The following is a 13,670-nucleotide window of genomic DNA, read 5'->3' as shown; positions in this document are numbered from 1 at the left end:
AGATGTCCATTCAATGAGAATCTAGATGTCTAAAATATCAGTATTGATGAGAATCTATACATCTCTAATACATTGGCACTTTTTTATAATATTTATTATAAAACCTATTATTGTTTAATGGTATGTTTTCAAACTTTATTGCCCAACAATGATAATAATAATTCAATATATACAATTTAAAAAATCTGCGACTATTTATTTCCTCAAAAAATTACTAAAAATTTGACATCAAATTATTAGCATTAAATTGTTAATTAAAGTTAATGGATTAAGTTACTACAAAATTTAACTAATAAAGACTTCACTCTTTCTATTAAAATTTTATTAACGTAAAAAGATTCGATGTATGTTTCAAAACTACAAGTGCTATAAATTTCTTTTTAAATTCATAATCGAAGATGTGAGAATATATATGAAAGTATCGACATTTAAATATTTTAAATTCAACAAAATTTAAATCACATATAAAATTATGGTTGAAAATGTAGTTAAAATATCGTATTGATTGGATAAGGAAAATATCATAAATATATAACTAAGATGTATTTTCAATATATATATATAATTTAAATATTTTATTTTTAAGTTTTAACCCAATTATCTCAAGAGGAAATAAATTTAGGTTTGGACAATTAGTAGTAAGCAACCTTTAGTCTTGTGATGAATGGACATTAACAATTTAACATTGCTAATTCTTCAAATTTTAGGACTAAAATTAGACTGCTAGACTTTTCATTGATTAGGGACATGCATTTGCCTGGCCTCACCTCACCACTATTAATGGCATTTTTTTTTTTTAAAAAAAAAGTGATTTAATTCCCAATTTTCTTTTTCTATTCTTTTCCCCTCTTGTTGACAGACCTAGAAAACACGTGTCCACTCTCACGTAGCGAGTACCCAAAATTTCATACTCCCCGGTGGAACGGTGGCATTTTCACACACTCGCCTTCCGTCCGCCTTTTCTCTCGCTCTCTGGTTCCCACTCCTTCAATCTCAATAAATACGCTCAGCCTCTCAATTCTTCCTCACAACCGATTTTCCCATTTTCCCATTTCTTCAAGCTTGTTTCCTCTTTCCCGCAAGATTCTCACAAGCTCAACGCGGGATTTTCACTTTTGATTTGCAGAGTAGCAAAGCAACAATGGCGTCCGGAAACAGGGTAGATCTAGATGGCAACCCCATTAAGCCAATCACCATTTGCATGATTGGCGCTGGTGGGTTCATTGGCTCTCACCTCTGTGAGAAGCTTATGGCTGAAACCCCTCACAAAGTGCTTGCTCTTGATGTTTATAGTGACAAGATTAAGCACCTTCTTGAGCCCGATTCGCTCCCTTGGGCCGATCGTATTCAGTTCCACCGTCTCAATATCAAGAATGATTCCCGGCTCGAAAGCCTCATTCGAATGGCAGATCTGGTTCGACTTCTGTGATTCCTTCTTTTTTTGTTGCTCATTCTTCTGGGTTCTTGAAAGAATTGTCGAATTTTTGTTCTGGGTTGTTTGAAGAATTTGTCCTTCTTTGGGTCATTGTGGGTTCTGAGCCATGCTCATTCTTGTTATTGTACGTCTTTGTCATTTCTTTTAGTTTTAACTTCGTGTTTCGTGATTGGAATTCTGCTTGCATGATGTAGACGATAAATCTTGCTGCGATCTGTACTCCTGCCGACTACAATACGCGTCCTCTTGATACCATCTACAGCAATTTCATCGACGCAATTCCTGTGGTGTGTATGCGATTCATTTCTATTTCTTTCTGATTCTTGTTTCTTAATGTTTTGATTTGAGTATGTGTGTGTTACTTCTCAATTCAAAAGATTTTGTTATCGTTAAGAATTGGTGATTTGGCGTGTTTGATTTGATGTGCTTTCTTTTCGTAGGTGAAATACTGTTCTGGGAACAACAAGCGTCTGATTCACTTTTCAACTTGCGAAGTGTATGGTAAGACAATTGGAAGCTTTCTTCCAAAAGATAGCCCTCTTCGTCAGGTAAGCCATCTCTTTCTGCTTTCTTCTTCTCTCTTATTATGAATCCCTTGAATCCATTCGATCTATAATAATTTGCCTTACTTGTTCAATGAAAATGCAATGTCCTGGATCTTGCAGAGTCGTTAGGCAACTGTCATTGAATGCCCATGAAAGATTTTAAAAACTTGAACGTGAAATGAAAATAGAAACTGCATCTTGCTTTTCTTTATCTCGTAGTAAGAAAACTGTCAGATCTTGAAATTGAACCAATAATGCCCCTTCATAAATGATTGTCGTGGTTTGCTTGACGATGTTTGTATGCTTTGATCCACCATTTTTGGCTCTTCTGTTTGGCTGAAATGTAGGTTATAACAATATTGTACTTATTGATTTTGCAATGAAACTATTTGCTAATTTGAATTAATTTTCTGATTTGAAATATGGGGTTAATGTTTTGTGGCATCAAGCATTTTATTCTTTTGCTAGGTTCGAACTAATTGTAACAGAGTTCATGAACAACCTTTCTATAACATCGGGCTAACCACATGTTCAAAATTTTATACTATTTATGTTTTGTACGCCATCTTTTATCATGTGCATAGAATTTGAAAGATGACAGCTATTTATCTTGATGTTAATTCTCATCTAATCCTCATACAATAGCCTTATGGATAATAATAATAAGCTGAATACTGTATTGTTTGTCATTTGTTTACGATAGGATCCAGCATATTATGTTTTGAGTGAGGATGCTTCTCCTTGCATCTTTGGTCCCATCGAGAAGCAAAGATGGTCTTATGCATGTGCTAAGCAATTGATCGAGAGGCTGATTTATGGTTCGTTTTCTTACTTGTTTACTCTGACTTTATGGGAATAAGTACGTGGAAATTGCAGTTGTTCTTAGCCTTTGTTCTTTCTTCTTGTGTTTCACAGCTGAGGGTGCGGAAAATGGGCTGGATTTCACAATTGTAAGACCCTTTAACTGGATCGGACCAAGGATGGACTTCATTCCTGGCATTGATGGCCCAAGTGAGGGTGTTCCAAGGGTTCTAGCTTGCTTTAGCAATGTATGTTCGGATGTTTTGTTAGTTTCCTGCTTTGGCTTCTAGTTCTTTTTGTGACTCTTGCTTTGAAGAATGACTGTTTTGATTTTCTGGTTTTGCAGAATCTCCTACGCCATGAGCCACTGAAGCTCGTGGATGGTGGCCAATCCCAAAGAACTTTTATATACATCAAAGATGCAATCGAAGCAGTTCTTTTGATGATTGTATGACATTCCTCTTGTTTTTCATTGATCTTGAACCCAAAGTTTGCATGCAGTATACATATCTGAATTGTGTATTGTTTCGTTCAGGAAAACCCAGCGAGGGCCAATGGTCAAATCTTCAATGTGGGCAACCCCAACAATGAAGTGACAGTGAAGCAGCTCGCTGAAATGATGACCGAGGTGGGGGGCGAATCGTGTTTGGTTTAAATTTTTATTGTTCTTTTGCTTTTGTTAGATTAAGTAACTTAAGTTGTTTGCTTGGAGTCCGGTAGGTTTATGCAAAGGTAAGCGGGGAACCTTCGCTCGAGACACCGACGGTCGATATAAGCTCTGAAGAATTCTATGGTGTGGGTTATGATGACAGTGACAAGAGAATTCCTGATATGACCATCATCAACAAGCAACTTGGTATGGTGCTTGTCTCATTTCCTTTCGTATTTTCCTTCGATTATGATTAGTGATTAGCGATTTCAATCGAACTGCACAACTGCGTTCAGGTTGGAACCCGAAGACATCACTCTGGGATCTGCTGGAATCAACTCTGACCTATCAACATCGAACATACGCCGAGGCGATCAAGCAGGCGACAGCAAAACCAGCTGCATCCAGCTAGAGAATGTGATACTCTTCTCTTTTTGGTCATATTTTTTCTTCTTCTCAGGCTCTTTACAGGAGTTTTATTTGTAATATGTGGCTGTGTCCAAGCTTTTCTCCAATTCTTTTCTGAGATTATAACTATATGTTGATGGATGAGTCCCACATTAGTAACATTTTTTTTTTCTTCTTGATTTTGAAATGTGTTAGTTGGATAGGTGATATGTGTAGCCCTGTTGGGGAAGACTCTGTTATATGTAAAATGATTGAATTTCAAGCTTGGACTTACAAGTTAAGGGAGAATACAAGTAATCCACTGCTTTTCTGTCCATGCCTTAATCTAATTTAGTTGACTCAAATTTTAATAGTAAGGCATCCTGTTACTACTAGAATGTTTACTAACTACATAAAATTAAAATCCAGAATAAAGATTTAAGAATCGAACTTTTCCAAAATTCCAGATGAACTTTTGTGTTGGGTAAGCAAATGGAAAAGGAAGAATGAAGTAAAACGTTGAATATGTTTTATATATAATGCATAAAAATAAGGTTAAATTTCAAAAGAATAGTCTGAACTTTGTTTATTATTATTATCATCTTCTTTCAAAATGTTTCCCATATCAGTCACCTATGTTCGGGCCTCGTTTTCCATTTCTGGAGTCATAAAGTAAAGATAACAGGATGATGATGTAGCTTTTTAAAGCACTTTTAAAATTGAAGTTTGTGTATGTTAGGAGTCTAAAGTTATGGGGTTTGGTGGTTCCATATGAAAACCTGACAAAAAACGAACCCGCATGAAATGAAGTGCTTGAAAGCCAAAGAGAAATTGTGTTTTTGAAGTTGCTAGTAAAAAAGTCCAAATTGAAAAGCTTTTGTTCGAATACCCGCAGGCCGCATCCTATTCTACTAAATATTCAAAGCACGACAACGTTTTATATTTATTAACTTAAATAATATTATTCTAAAATTTGTTTTTATAATATTTTCACAAATATCTTTCAACGTCATCATCTTGTCGATATTTCTTTGGTAAAATTGGAAACTTGATCCTTTCATATGTTAAATTTTAGGGAATGGGTGTGACCCAAGAAGTTGAGAGAGTGGAGTTACCTCTATTTGAACCAAGAATTCATGGGTCCCACGGGGTAAAACATCAATTTTATATCATATTAACATTATGAATTCTATAGAGTTCATGGGTCCCATAACTAAAAAAAATATCAATTTTATGTTATATTAAGACTTTGGGGTCAGAAGGTCAATTAACATAGTATTATAATATTAACCTTGGTGTTAGAAGTTAATCCTCCGCACCACATACTATTTTTTTAAAAAAAAACTCTTTTGTCGTAAATTCCTTCATAAATCACTTTAAAATCATACGGTCATGTCACGCGTTTTCAAAATCTGTTATTTACCAATTTTTAGATTATCTTAAAAGCAGATATAATATTTAATAAAATTCATTTTCTAAATTTATAATTAAAATTAAAGTTTATTTTATATATCTATTTTAAACAATTATTTAATAATTAAAAATTATATAAAAAATAATATTAAGTCAATTTTGTTTATTATATTTAAAATATGATNATAATATTAAGTCAATTTTGTTTATTATATTTAAAATATGATAATTTATTGTTTATTTATAGTTACCGAACACTAATACGCTTCTTCATATTAAAGTGAATTTTCGTTTAGTTCCATTATGATCATTTAAAAGTAGCGTTGTTTCAACTGAAGTCGCTTTGGCCGAGTGGTTAAGGCGTGTGCCTGCTAAGTACATGGGGTTGCCCCGCGAGAGTTCGAATCTCTCAGGCGACGAACCTTTTTATACTTTTTCTCTTCCAAAAAGTTAGGCATTTTTCATTTTCATTCTTCTTTTCTCTGTTTCATTTCGGCCAATTTCTTCCCTCGCTGTTCTTGCATCTTTTTCAACGAAACGCTTATCACATTTTAGGTATTTGATCGTTTTTCTTCCGCATTTCTCCAACTCGTCAACCATTTTCTTCTACGGCCTGCTATTGTTGCAAAGCGAGCTGCCACTACTATGTCTGTTACCTCTCCCACCTTCAATCTCTTCCATTCCACAGTTCCTTCCAACCCAGATGCTTTCTTTTCAAATCTCGAAGTTAGAGCTTCGGGATGCTTTAGATGGCCTTGTTCTGAACCCAGGGGATCCTTCAAGCTTGTTGCTCTTCATCATTCCTCGAATGTGAACTGCCGGATTCGACTTAATTGTATTTCGTCCGAGGCGGCGGCTGAGACCATCGTCGCACCGGAGGACTCTAAGGTTTTTGATGATGTTAATTCTGTATCTCGAATTGATGCGGATGGTGGCGTTGGAGGAGGTGGGAACCCGTTTGGTAGCGGCGGCGGTGGCGGTGGCGGTGGGGGAGATGGAAATGGTGATGGCGAGGATGAGAGGGAGTTTGGGCCGCTTTTGAAATTAGACGACGTGATCAAGGAAGCTGACGCTCGAGGAGTGAGACTTCCTTCGGATATGCTCGAGGCTGCTAAGGCAACCGGGATTCGGGAAGTTTTTCTTCATCGTTACTTGGACTTGCAGGTATATTTCATTTCTAAGTTTTTGAAAGTTAATTAATTGAACATATAATGCTTAGCACTTGAAATTATTTTGGATTTGTGATTAATTGCTGAGGAAATGTTGAAAGAACAATGTTCCTTGGCTCTTGTGCTTCACAACGCTTGCTGTTTTTAGTTGGCAGCATCATGAGGAAATCGTCGCAGCATTTAGCTCTTTGTTTCCTTGACCTTAAAACAAACATTAGGAAATGAAGCTTTGTCCAATATGTGAAATATTCCCAATATGATTGAACAAACCTTTCTTTCACTTCCCTGTTATCATGATTCTCCTTTTAACTTTTTCTTCTTGTTTTTTTCACCATTTATATATATGTTAAGAGTCATTCGCCCCTTCGTTCTTTGGAAATTAATGATGTATGTTTCCTTCTTCGTTTGAGCATCAAGATGGCTTTTTTCCCCCATAATTTGAAAATTTTGAAAGTTCTAATATGTAATATGATAATAAGGTAAATTCTCCTTTTGTGTTTACAGGGGTCAGGTTGGTTGTTAGGCTTCTTGATGAATTCATGCTCCATGTTTCGTGACCGAATGCTAGCAGATCCATCTTTTCTTTTTAAAGTTGGAACAGAGGTTTGTTTGGTGTTATTCAAATTTAATATAACCCAATGATCCAAATTTAATATAATCAAATGATCCACATTTCTCGCCATAGTTTTGCACATCATTGACAGTACCTTTTACTATGAGAAATCACATCATTGACATTTAAATCCAGGATTTAAGTCCCTTGGTTTTATGCTCTAACTGATTCCTTGGTGGTTCTCTTCGATCAATTCAGTTGATTTGATGATTAACTGTAAATTACAATTCCTGATTAATGGATTTAACAAGCTTTGCGGATGCAGGTAGTCATCGATTCATGCTGTGCTACATTCGCCGAAGTTCAGAAAAGGGGAGATAATTTCTGGCCAGAATTCGAGTTGTTTGCTGCTGATCTATTGGTTGGTATTGTGGTCGACATTGCTTTGGTTGGTATGTTAGCACCATACGCTCGTATAGGACAGCGGCCTGTATCAAGAGGATTATTGGGACAGATGCAACATGCTTATTCTGCTCTTCCTAGCAGGTTAATATCACATGACACCTTTCCGAATGAAATTCAACACCCTTATAAGACTTGCAGTTCCCTGTGTTGCCTTCTTTTGTATTTTATTTACTTCTTGCTGCTGGATCCTTCACAAAGTCTCTTGTGCCACGACTTTGTTTAATATCTATTTTTTCTCTCAAGTATGAGATGATATTTTCAAAACATTGGATGGAAGATCAGATTCCCAAGATTTGGCCTCAATTTTCTGACCGTTCCAATTTTCCTTGGATTTAGAATTTCCACGCTCCATTTTGTCATCTATGACTAATTACTTATTATTATTATTTGCTTCTGCAGTGTTTTTGAAGCTGAAAGGCCGGGGTGTAAATTCACAGTGAGGCAGCGAATTGCATCATATTTCTACAAGGTACTGATTGCAGCTTTCTGTGAGCAATGCTTAAACTACAATTTACTTTCCCATCATTGTTTCTTTGTTGTTTTGGAACTAAGTGCTCAAGACATGCCTTTGTTTGTCTTGTTGCTGCTGCTGCTGCTGCTGTGTATATATATATATATATATATATAATTTTTTTGGGGTTTTATTTAACTTGTTTTCATTGGTGCATTCTGGTCCAGGGTGTCTTGTATGGCTCAGTGGGATTTGGCTGTGGTCTCATTGGCCAGGGGATTGCTAATTTGATCATGAACGCAAAACGGTAAGCCTGTTTAAAGTATTCCTTATGTGTCTTGTTTTTTAAGATGTCGGATGTTGTTTTGTTTTCTAATATTATTATGTTACCATAATCTTTTTATTGGCAATGTAACTGTTTACCTCTAAGAAGGACCTGATTGCGTTGATAAACTCATGAACTTCGAATTGTTCTTTGACTGATGTGTGTTTTTATTGCTTCGAGTCATTGATATTGTAATTTCTCTGATTTAACTGTTACCCTTTAATTGATATTGTTTTTATTTAACTTTGAATTGATATTGGTTTTATGGCTTCTTCTTTCTTTCTTTCTTTTTTCTTTTTAATTAATTAATTAATTTAGCTCAGCTGTTGCTTTTTGGTATTGCAGTTTTTTGTGTATACAGTAACACTAATAAAAAAGAACATGTACTAAGTATTATATTATATATTCTAATTCTTTATTTGTCCCTCAATCTTGTTTAATAAAATAATTGATTATGAATTATGATACTTGTAAAAGGTTTAAATCCATTCATCTATACGCTGATGCTATATATATAAGACGTCCATTAAATCTCTATGTAGATCCTCATCTTTGGAACTGTATTTAATAATTCAGGTGTATAAAGAAATCAGATGAGGATGTTCCTGTGCCTCCTCTTATTCAGAGTGCTGCTCTCTGGGGTATGTATTCCTTGAATCGTCTCTATTTTACTTTACTAATTTGTTTGTTAATGAGACAAATGATCTTGTTTTTCTGAATTAATGTGGAGCAATTTAGCATAGTACATCATATCAATACTTCTTTCTTTGGTTAAATTATGATCCATAATACTTAGGTTGGTTTACAAGTCACTTATTTCTTAGGATTTTACTTGCCCATCCATTTTATTTTGGTTTACCAGAAGTTTGGTCAAGTTTCAACCTGGAAAGAACATCAAATTCTTTCTGGAAAGAACCAAAAGCACAATACTTATCGTTTTTATCAATCTCTTCGTTAACCTGTTTGGTTCGATCTTCACATCAACTACAACTTGAAGGCTACTTTTATGTATATTAACGTGTCGCTCTAAGTCCTCTCTTTTCCCTCATTCAGGTGTTTTCCTTGCCGTATCTTCCAACACTCGTTATCAAATTGTGAACGCACTTGAGCAGGTCGTCGAAGCATCACCTTTGGGAAAGAAAATTCCACCGGTGGCAATGGCTTTCACAGTTGGTGTGAGGTTTGCCAACAACATTTATGGTGGTATGCAGTTTGTGGATTGGGCAAGATGGAGTGGGGTTCAATAAATTTTTATTTAACATGCTGCATTAATTAGCCTTAATCTTAAAGAAAAGAAAAAAGCCCCCAAATTTGGCTCCCTATAAGCGCAGTGTTGTATCTTGATCTTATATAAGTTTTAGGTTTAGGAACTCAAATCTCTTTCCCTCTCAGAGTTGGGTGGGGCAGGCTTAGATAGGATGCCAATTTTCCTATGAGTATCCTTCACTAGTACTTAGGAATTGGTAGGATCATGGCTTTATTTATCGGATCATTTGATTGAATGCATGGAAATTTTGCAACACGGCCCACTAATGGTGGAGCTGGCAAATTCACTTGATTTTTTTTTTCTTTTCCCTTCACTTTACTCCTTAATTAAACTTCTTCCATTTTAGTGTGTTACAATTTAGTTTTTGAAATTTAAACTATATAATCCTAATGAATATAGTTCAGGTTTAATTAGATTTATTACATATTTAGATAAGTTCCAAACATGTTATAAACTACGAAGATATGGAAGGAATTTAATTCAACTTGAAACTTTAGTCCAATTAAGTTGTTACCTCCTAAAGTTTAGGAACTAAATCCTTATTTAAGGACGAAAAGTAATATTTAACCTTTTAATTTCTTGTTATCTTTTAGATTATGCACAATAAAATTCTCACGAGACTATGAGGCTATAATTTGCTTCTAATCCGTTCGGAATGGAGGGAGGATCTCCCTTTCAAATAGGATCAAGGTGTTAAATATATCTTTTTTCTTCTTCTTTTTAATCTTATTAATGTACTAAGCTATGTTTTTTGCTTTGTTTTTGAGTCCTATCATTGGAAGATAGGGATGATTATTGGAGGCTAATCCTAAGTTATGTAGTCTTCATTTCTTACTCTGCCTTTTCTACCAAATCCCATCTCTAAATTTCTCTAACCTTGAAATTGGAAGACAGCCAAAAAAAAATTGGCAGAAGGTTGAATGGGTTGAGCAATGAGAATTTAAATACTACTTTGTTCTTGTACTTTTGGTTTTGATTCATTTTGGTTATCGTATTTTCAAAATATTTATTTTGGTCTCTATACATTCAACTTTAGTTTATCATAGTTTCCTATACTTTCAAAATAATTTTTGGTTATTTTGGTCTTTGTATTTTTAAAAAAATTAAAAAATTAAAATCAATCAAAGAAGAAAGTACAAACATCAAAATAAATATTTTAAAAGAAGAGATCAAAATAAATCAAAATTAAAATTATAAGGACTACAATGAATATTTTCAAAGTACAAGTACAAAAAGAAACTCTAAAAATTATAGGAATCAAAATAGTATTTAAATCACATTCTGATCCCATCCTCATAAAACATAACTCGGCTCCATTCTGCGGCATGTGGCCTCTATTGCAATCATTAGTTTTGACCTGCAACAGTGTGGAGAAAAAAAAAGGAAATCCAGCCATAACTCTATATTTCACTCGCCTTCTCATTGAGAGCGCCAAAGAAACCGGTATCCCGCCGGCCATTAATGCCGGTGTATGGACGGCGGTCTTCTTCCTTTTCCGGTCAGGCCTGGAACACGCTCCTGTATTCGATTCTCCTCTCTCGCCCATCGCTCGTGATGGAGATGCTAGCGATGTGATTCTGGGGAAAAACCTCATTTATATCTCTAAATGTTGAAGGGTTTGTTAGACTTGGTGTTAGTAGTTACATTTGATTAATTTTAAATTGCCAAATGTTATGATATAGTTCCTTTTAAATAAGCTGAAAAACACAAGGAATATCAAAGATGAGAAACCAAAATGGTTAATATCTATTTGCTTCTACCATTTCTCTCTAGTATTGAGTTGGTTTTTATATTTAGACTTCGTTCATATGAGGTGAAATGTACTAAATCAATGGTAATCTGAAAAGTGGATCTCATTTTATCATGTTGTTTACTTTGTTTTGTGTCCATATGGATATCTAGGCCCACATTCAACTTTATAATAAAAAAATACAATCTCATCGAGAAGTGGAGGGTGATTAATATGATTGCATCGAGAAATTACGTTATTGTTATCGTCACATTTATGGTTACCATGACTATTTATCCTAAATAGAAATAATAATAGTAAATGTGATATATTCAACCTTCTAAGTAAACGTTATAAAAAAAACAATGATTCATAATTCTAAGTAAACATGATTTGAAAAAGAAAAAAAAAAAACAATAATAATAGTTGATAATTACAAAATGAATTGTAGTAGTATTTTGACTAAGAACTTTGAGGGGATGTTGGGGTAAAGGGTGGAATAGTGAAGAGTAATGAGTTAAGTCTAGGAATTTTTGAATTATTAGGACCCACTTGATAAGATATAAAATTAGTGTTTTTAGTGGTGGGACCCATAAACTCTTTGGGTCAAACAATGAATGAAGTTCATAAATCGGATGCGACACGATACTACGTTAATTTTTAAAAAAATGCGTTATATATATAGTCTAATTAATTGCTAGAATACTTATTTTAAGTTAGATTGAAATAGATTCAAGAAGAGAGTGAAAATTTGAAAAAAAAATCCAGTAACGTCGAGTGAATGTCGAGCCTCTAGAGTAGATGGTAGGAAAGAAATAGAAGATGAAGATTGAGGAATGAAGGGCGTGTGAATCATGATTTAAATAGTAAGAGAGAAGAAAATAATGAAGATTTAATTACGTTTTGGGTTTTTAATTTTTTTTTTTAATTTTTAATTTTTATGTTTTTATCATTTTTAATTTATTTTGTTTTGGATTGCTCAATTTAAGTGGACTTTTATGTTTGGAGGTGATTTTAAAATGGTTGAAATCACTTTTGTCATTTTCAAAATCACTGTGAAACATGTTTAATTATTCAAAACTAATTTTCATGATATGAAAATTACATTTAAAAGTATAAATTTGAAAACTATATTAATTTTGAGTAATTAAAAGTGTGTTTTCGGGGTGATTTTAAAAATGAAAAAAGTGGTTTTTTATGGTTTTAAAATCACTCATGCACTAAAATAAAATGGGTTGAGGGTTGGGTTTTTAAGTGGTTGGGCTTATTTATTTATTTTTTTTAAAAAATGATCCACGTATCTGGAAAAAAAATAGATACGTATCTACCACGTATCTGAATGTATCCGTATTTGATACAGATTCTCTTACAATTAGAAGTATCTGTGCTTCCTAACCTACTTCCTTACTCCTACTTCTCAACTCCTTAGTCAAATACACGTGGAAAGATTATAACAAATATTTTTAAAATTTTAAATTAAAGATTGATGGACTAAAATGAGATTTTCTTTCTCATGGACAACATATTTTAAAATATTCAAAACCTTATAAATCTCAAAAGAGTATAAGGAATATTAAAAACAATAATTTATATTATACATCCAGCAATTGTACTTATACATTATTTTCTAACACGACATTTAAGGTTGGAGGATCTGAATATTGGCCTTTTAGTCGATGGCAGACGTCTAAATCAATTGAAGTATACTGAGAATACCTTTTGTAAACATATTTGTAATCGTTAGAGTTAATATTCTAAACATAGGTTAAAATATCATTTTAGTATTTATCTCAAGGACTTATTCAATTTTAGTTCATTTACTTTTAAATAATTAACTTTATATATTTTCGATAAATCTGAAATTTATTCACTACTGTTAGTTTGTTGTTGTATCAGACTTTTTTCTATAAAGCATATTTGCACAATACATTTCTCTTGCTTGACCTGTTAATTTTTCGTTAAAAGTTAAGTATCAAAATTGTAATTTCACACAAAAACACAATTTAGTTCAAAGGTTAGAACTGTAAATATTTTACAATTTAGATGTGAACATTGTAGCTTTGTTTACACATCAACACAAAAAGTTAAAAGATATGACATTTGCATTGAAACAACATTTAAATTTAAAAATAGAAAGACAAAATTTAATATAAGCAATGAAATATGAGGAAGTACATGTATAATAAAATTAATAGTGGGTTTGAATTACATTTCTAACAATTTAATTTAAAAAATAAGTAATTTTAGAAAAAATTAAAGTAATTCAAAATAATTTTTCAAGTGTATTTTAATCTGTTTTTATAAAAATATTTAAATAAAAAATATATTTTTTAAAATACTTTTGTCTCAAATTAATCCAAATTGGTAATGTTTAGACGTAACATCTATCACATGTATTCCCTCTAATTATAATAAAAAAATATATCAAATTTCGTTTATATATTTTTTAAAAGCTTGTTACGAAGTAATAATTTGTGATTG

General features: G+C 33.2%; 2 protein-coding genes and 1 non-coding gene across 3 annotated transcripts; all 3 read left to right on the top strand.

The window, feature by feature from the left end:
* Window positions 1–976: 976 nt before the first annotated feature.
* Window positions 977–4,154, top strand: LOC120089477 (UDP-D-apiose/UDP-D-xylose synthase 2). The gene is made up of 9 exons (XM_039046962.1): window positions 977–1,414; window positions 1,630–1,722; window positions 1,876–1,983; window positions 2,684–2,798; window positions 2,896–3,029; window positions 3,128–3,229; window positions 3,317–3,409; window positions 3,502–3,637; window positions 3,727–4,154. The coding sequence occupies exons 1-9, from the start codon at window positions 1,142–1,144 to the stop codon at window positions 3,840–3,842; spliced, it is 1,170 nt and encodes a 389-aa protein (XP_038902890.1). The 5' UTR covers window positions 977–1,141; the 3' UTR covers window positions 3,843–4,154.
* A 1,413-nt stretch (window positions 4,155–5,567) lies between these two features.
* On the top strand, window positions 5,568–5,649 carry TRNAS-GCU. Its single transcript has one exon. It is a non-coding gene; the product is annotated as a tRNA-Ser (tRNA).
* A 7-nt stretch (window positions 5,650–5,656) lies between these two features.
* On the top strand, window positions 5,657–9,754 carry LOC120087687 (protein RETICULATA-RELATED 1, chloroplastic). Its single transcript, XM_039044547.1, has 7 exons — window positions 5,657–6,394; window positions 6,904–7,002; window positions 7,278–7,498; window positions 7,817–7,886; window positions 8,096–8,175; window positions 8,770–8,834; window positions 9,247–9,754. The coding sequence occupies exons 1-7, from the start codon at window positions 5,876–5,878 to the stop codon at window positions 9,438–9,440; spliced, it is 1,248 nt and encodes a 415-aa protein (XP_038900475.1). The 5' UTR covers window positions 5,657–5,875; the 3' UTR covers window positions 9,441–9,754.
* Window positions 9,755–13,670: the final 3,916 nt, after the last annotated feature.

This window comes from Benincasa hispida, chromosome 10 (genome assembly GCF_009727055.1).
Source record: "Benincasa hispida cultivar B227 chromosome 10, ASM972705v1, whole genome shotgun sequence".
NCBI lineage: Eukaryota > Viridiplantae > Streptophyta > Magnoliopsida > Cucurbitales > Cucurbitaceae > Benincasa > Benincasa hispida.
This window is presented reverse-complemented; position numbering and strand designations above follow the sequence as displayed.

Excerpts from the sequence above, each read along its gene's own strand:
- LOC120087687 (XM_039044547.1), top strand. The coding sequence starts at position 5,876 with ATGTCTGTTACCTCTCCCACCTTCAATCTCTTCCATTCCACAGTTCCT. Across the intron at positions 7,003-7,277 it reads TTTTTAAAGTTGGAACAGAG|GTAGTCATCGATTCATGCTG; the intron begins GTTTGTTTGGTG and ends TTGCGGATGCAG. Across the intron at positions 8,176-8,769 it reads TTGATCATGAACGCAAAACG|GTGTATAAAGAAATCAGATG; the intron begins GTAAGCCTGTTT and ends TTAATAATTCAG.
- LOC120089477 (XM_039046962.1), top strand. The coding sequence starts at position 1,142 with ATGGCGTCCGGAAACAGGGTAGATCTAGATGGCAACCCCATTAAGCCA. Across the intron at positions 1,723-1,875 it reads TCATCGACGCAATTCCTGTG|GTGAAATACTGTTCTGGGAA; the intron begins GTGTGTATGCGA and ends TTCTTTTCGTAG. Across the intron at positions 3,638-3,726 it reads CATCATCAACAAGCAACTTG|GTTGGAACCCGAAGACATCA; the intron begins GTATGGTGCTTG and ends AACTGCGTTCAG.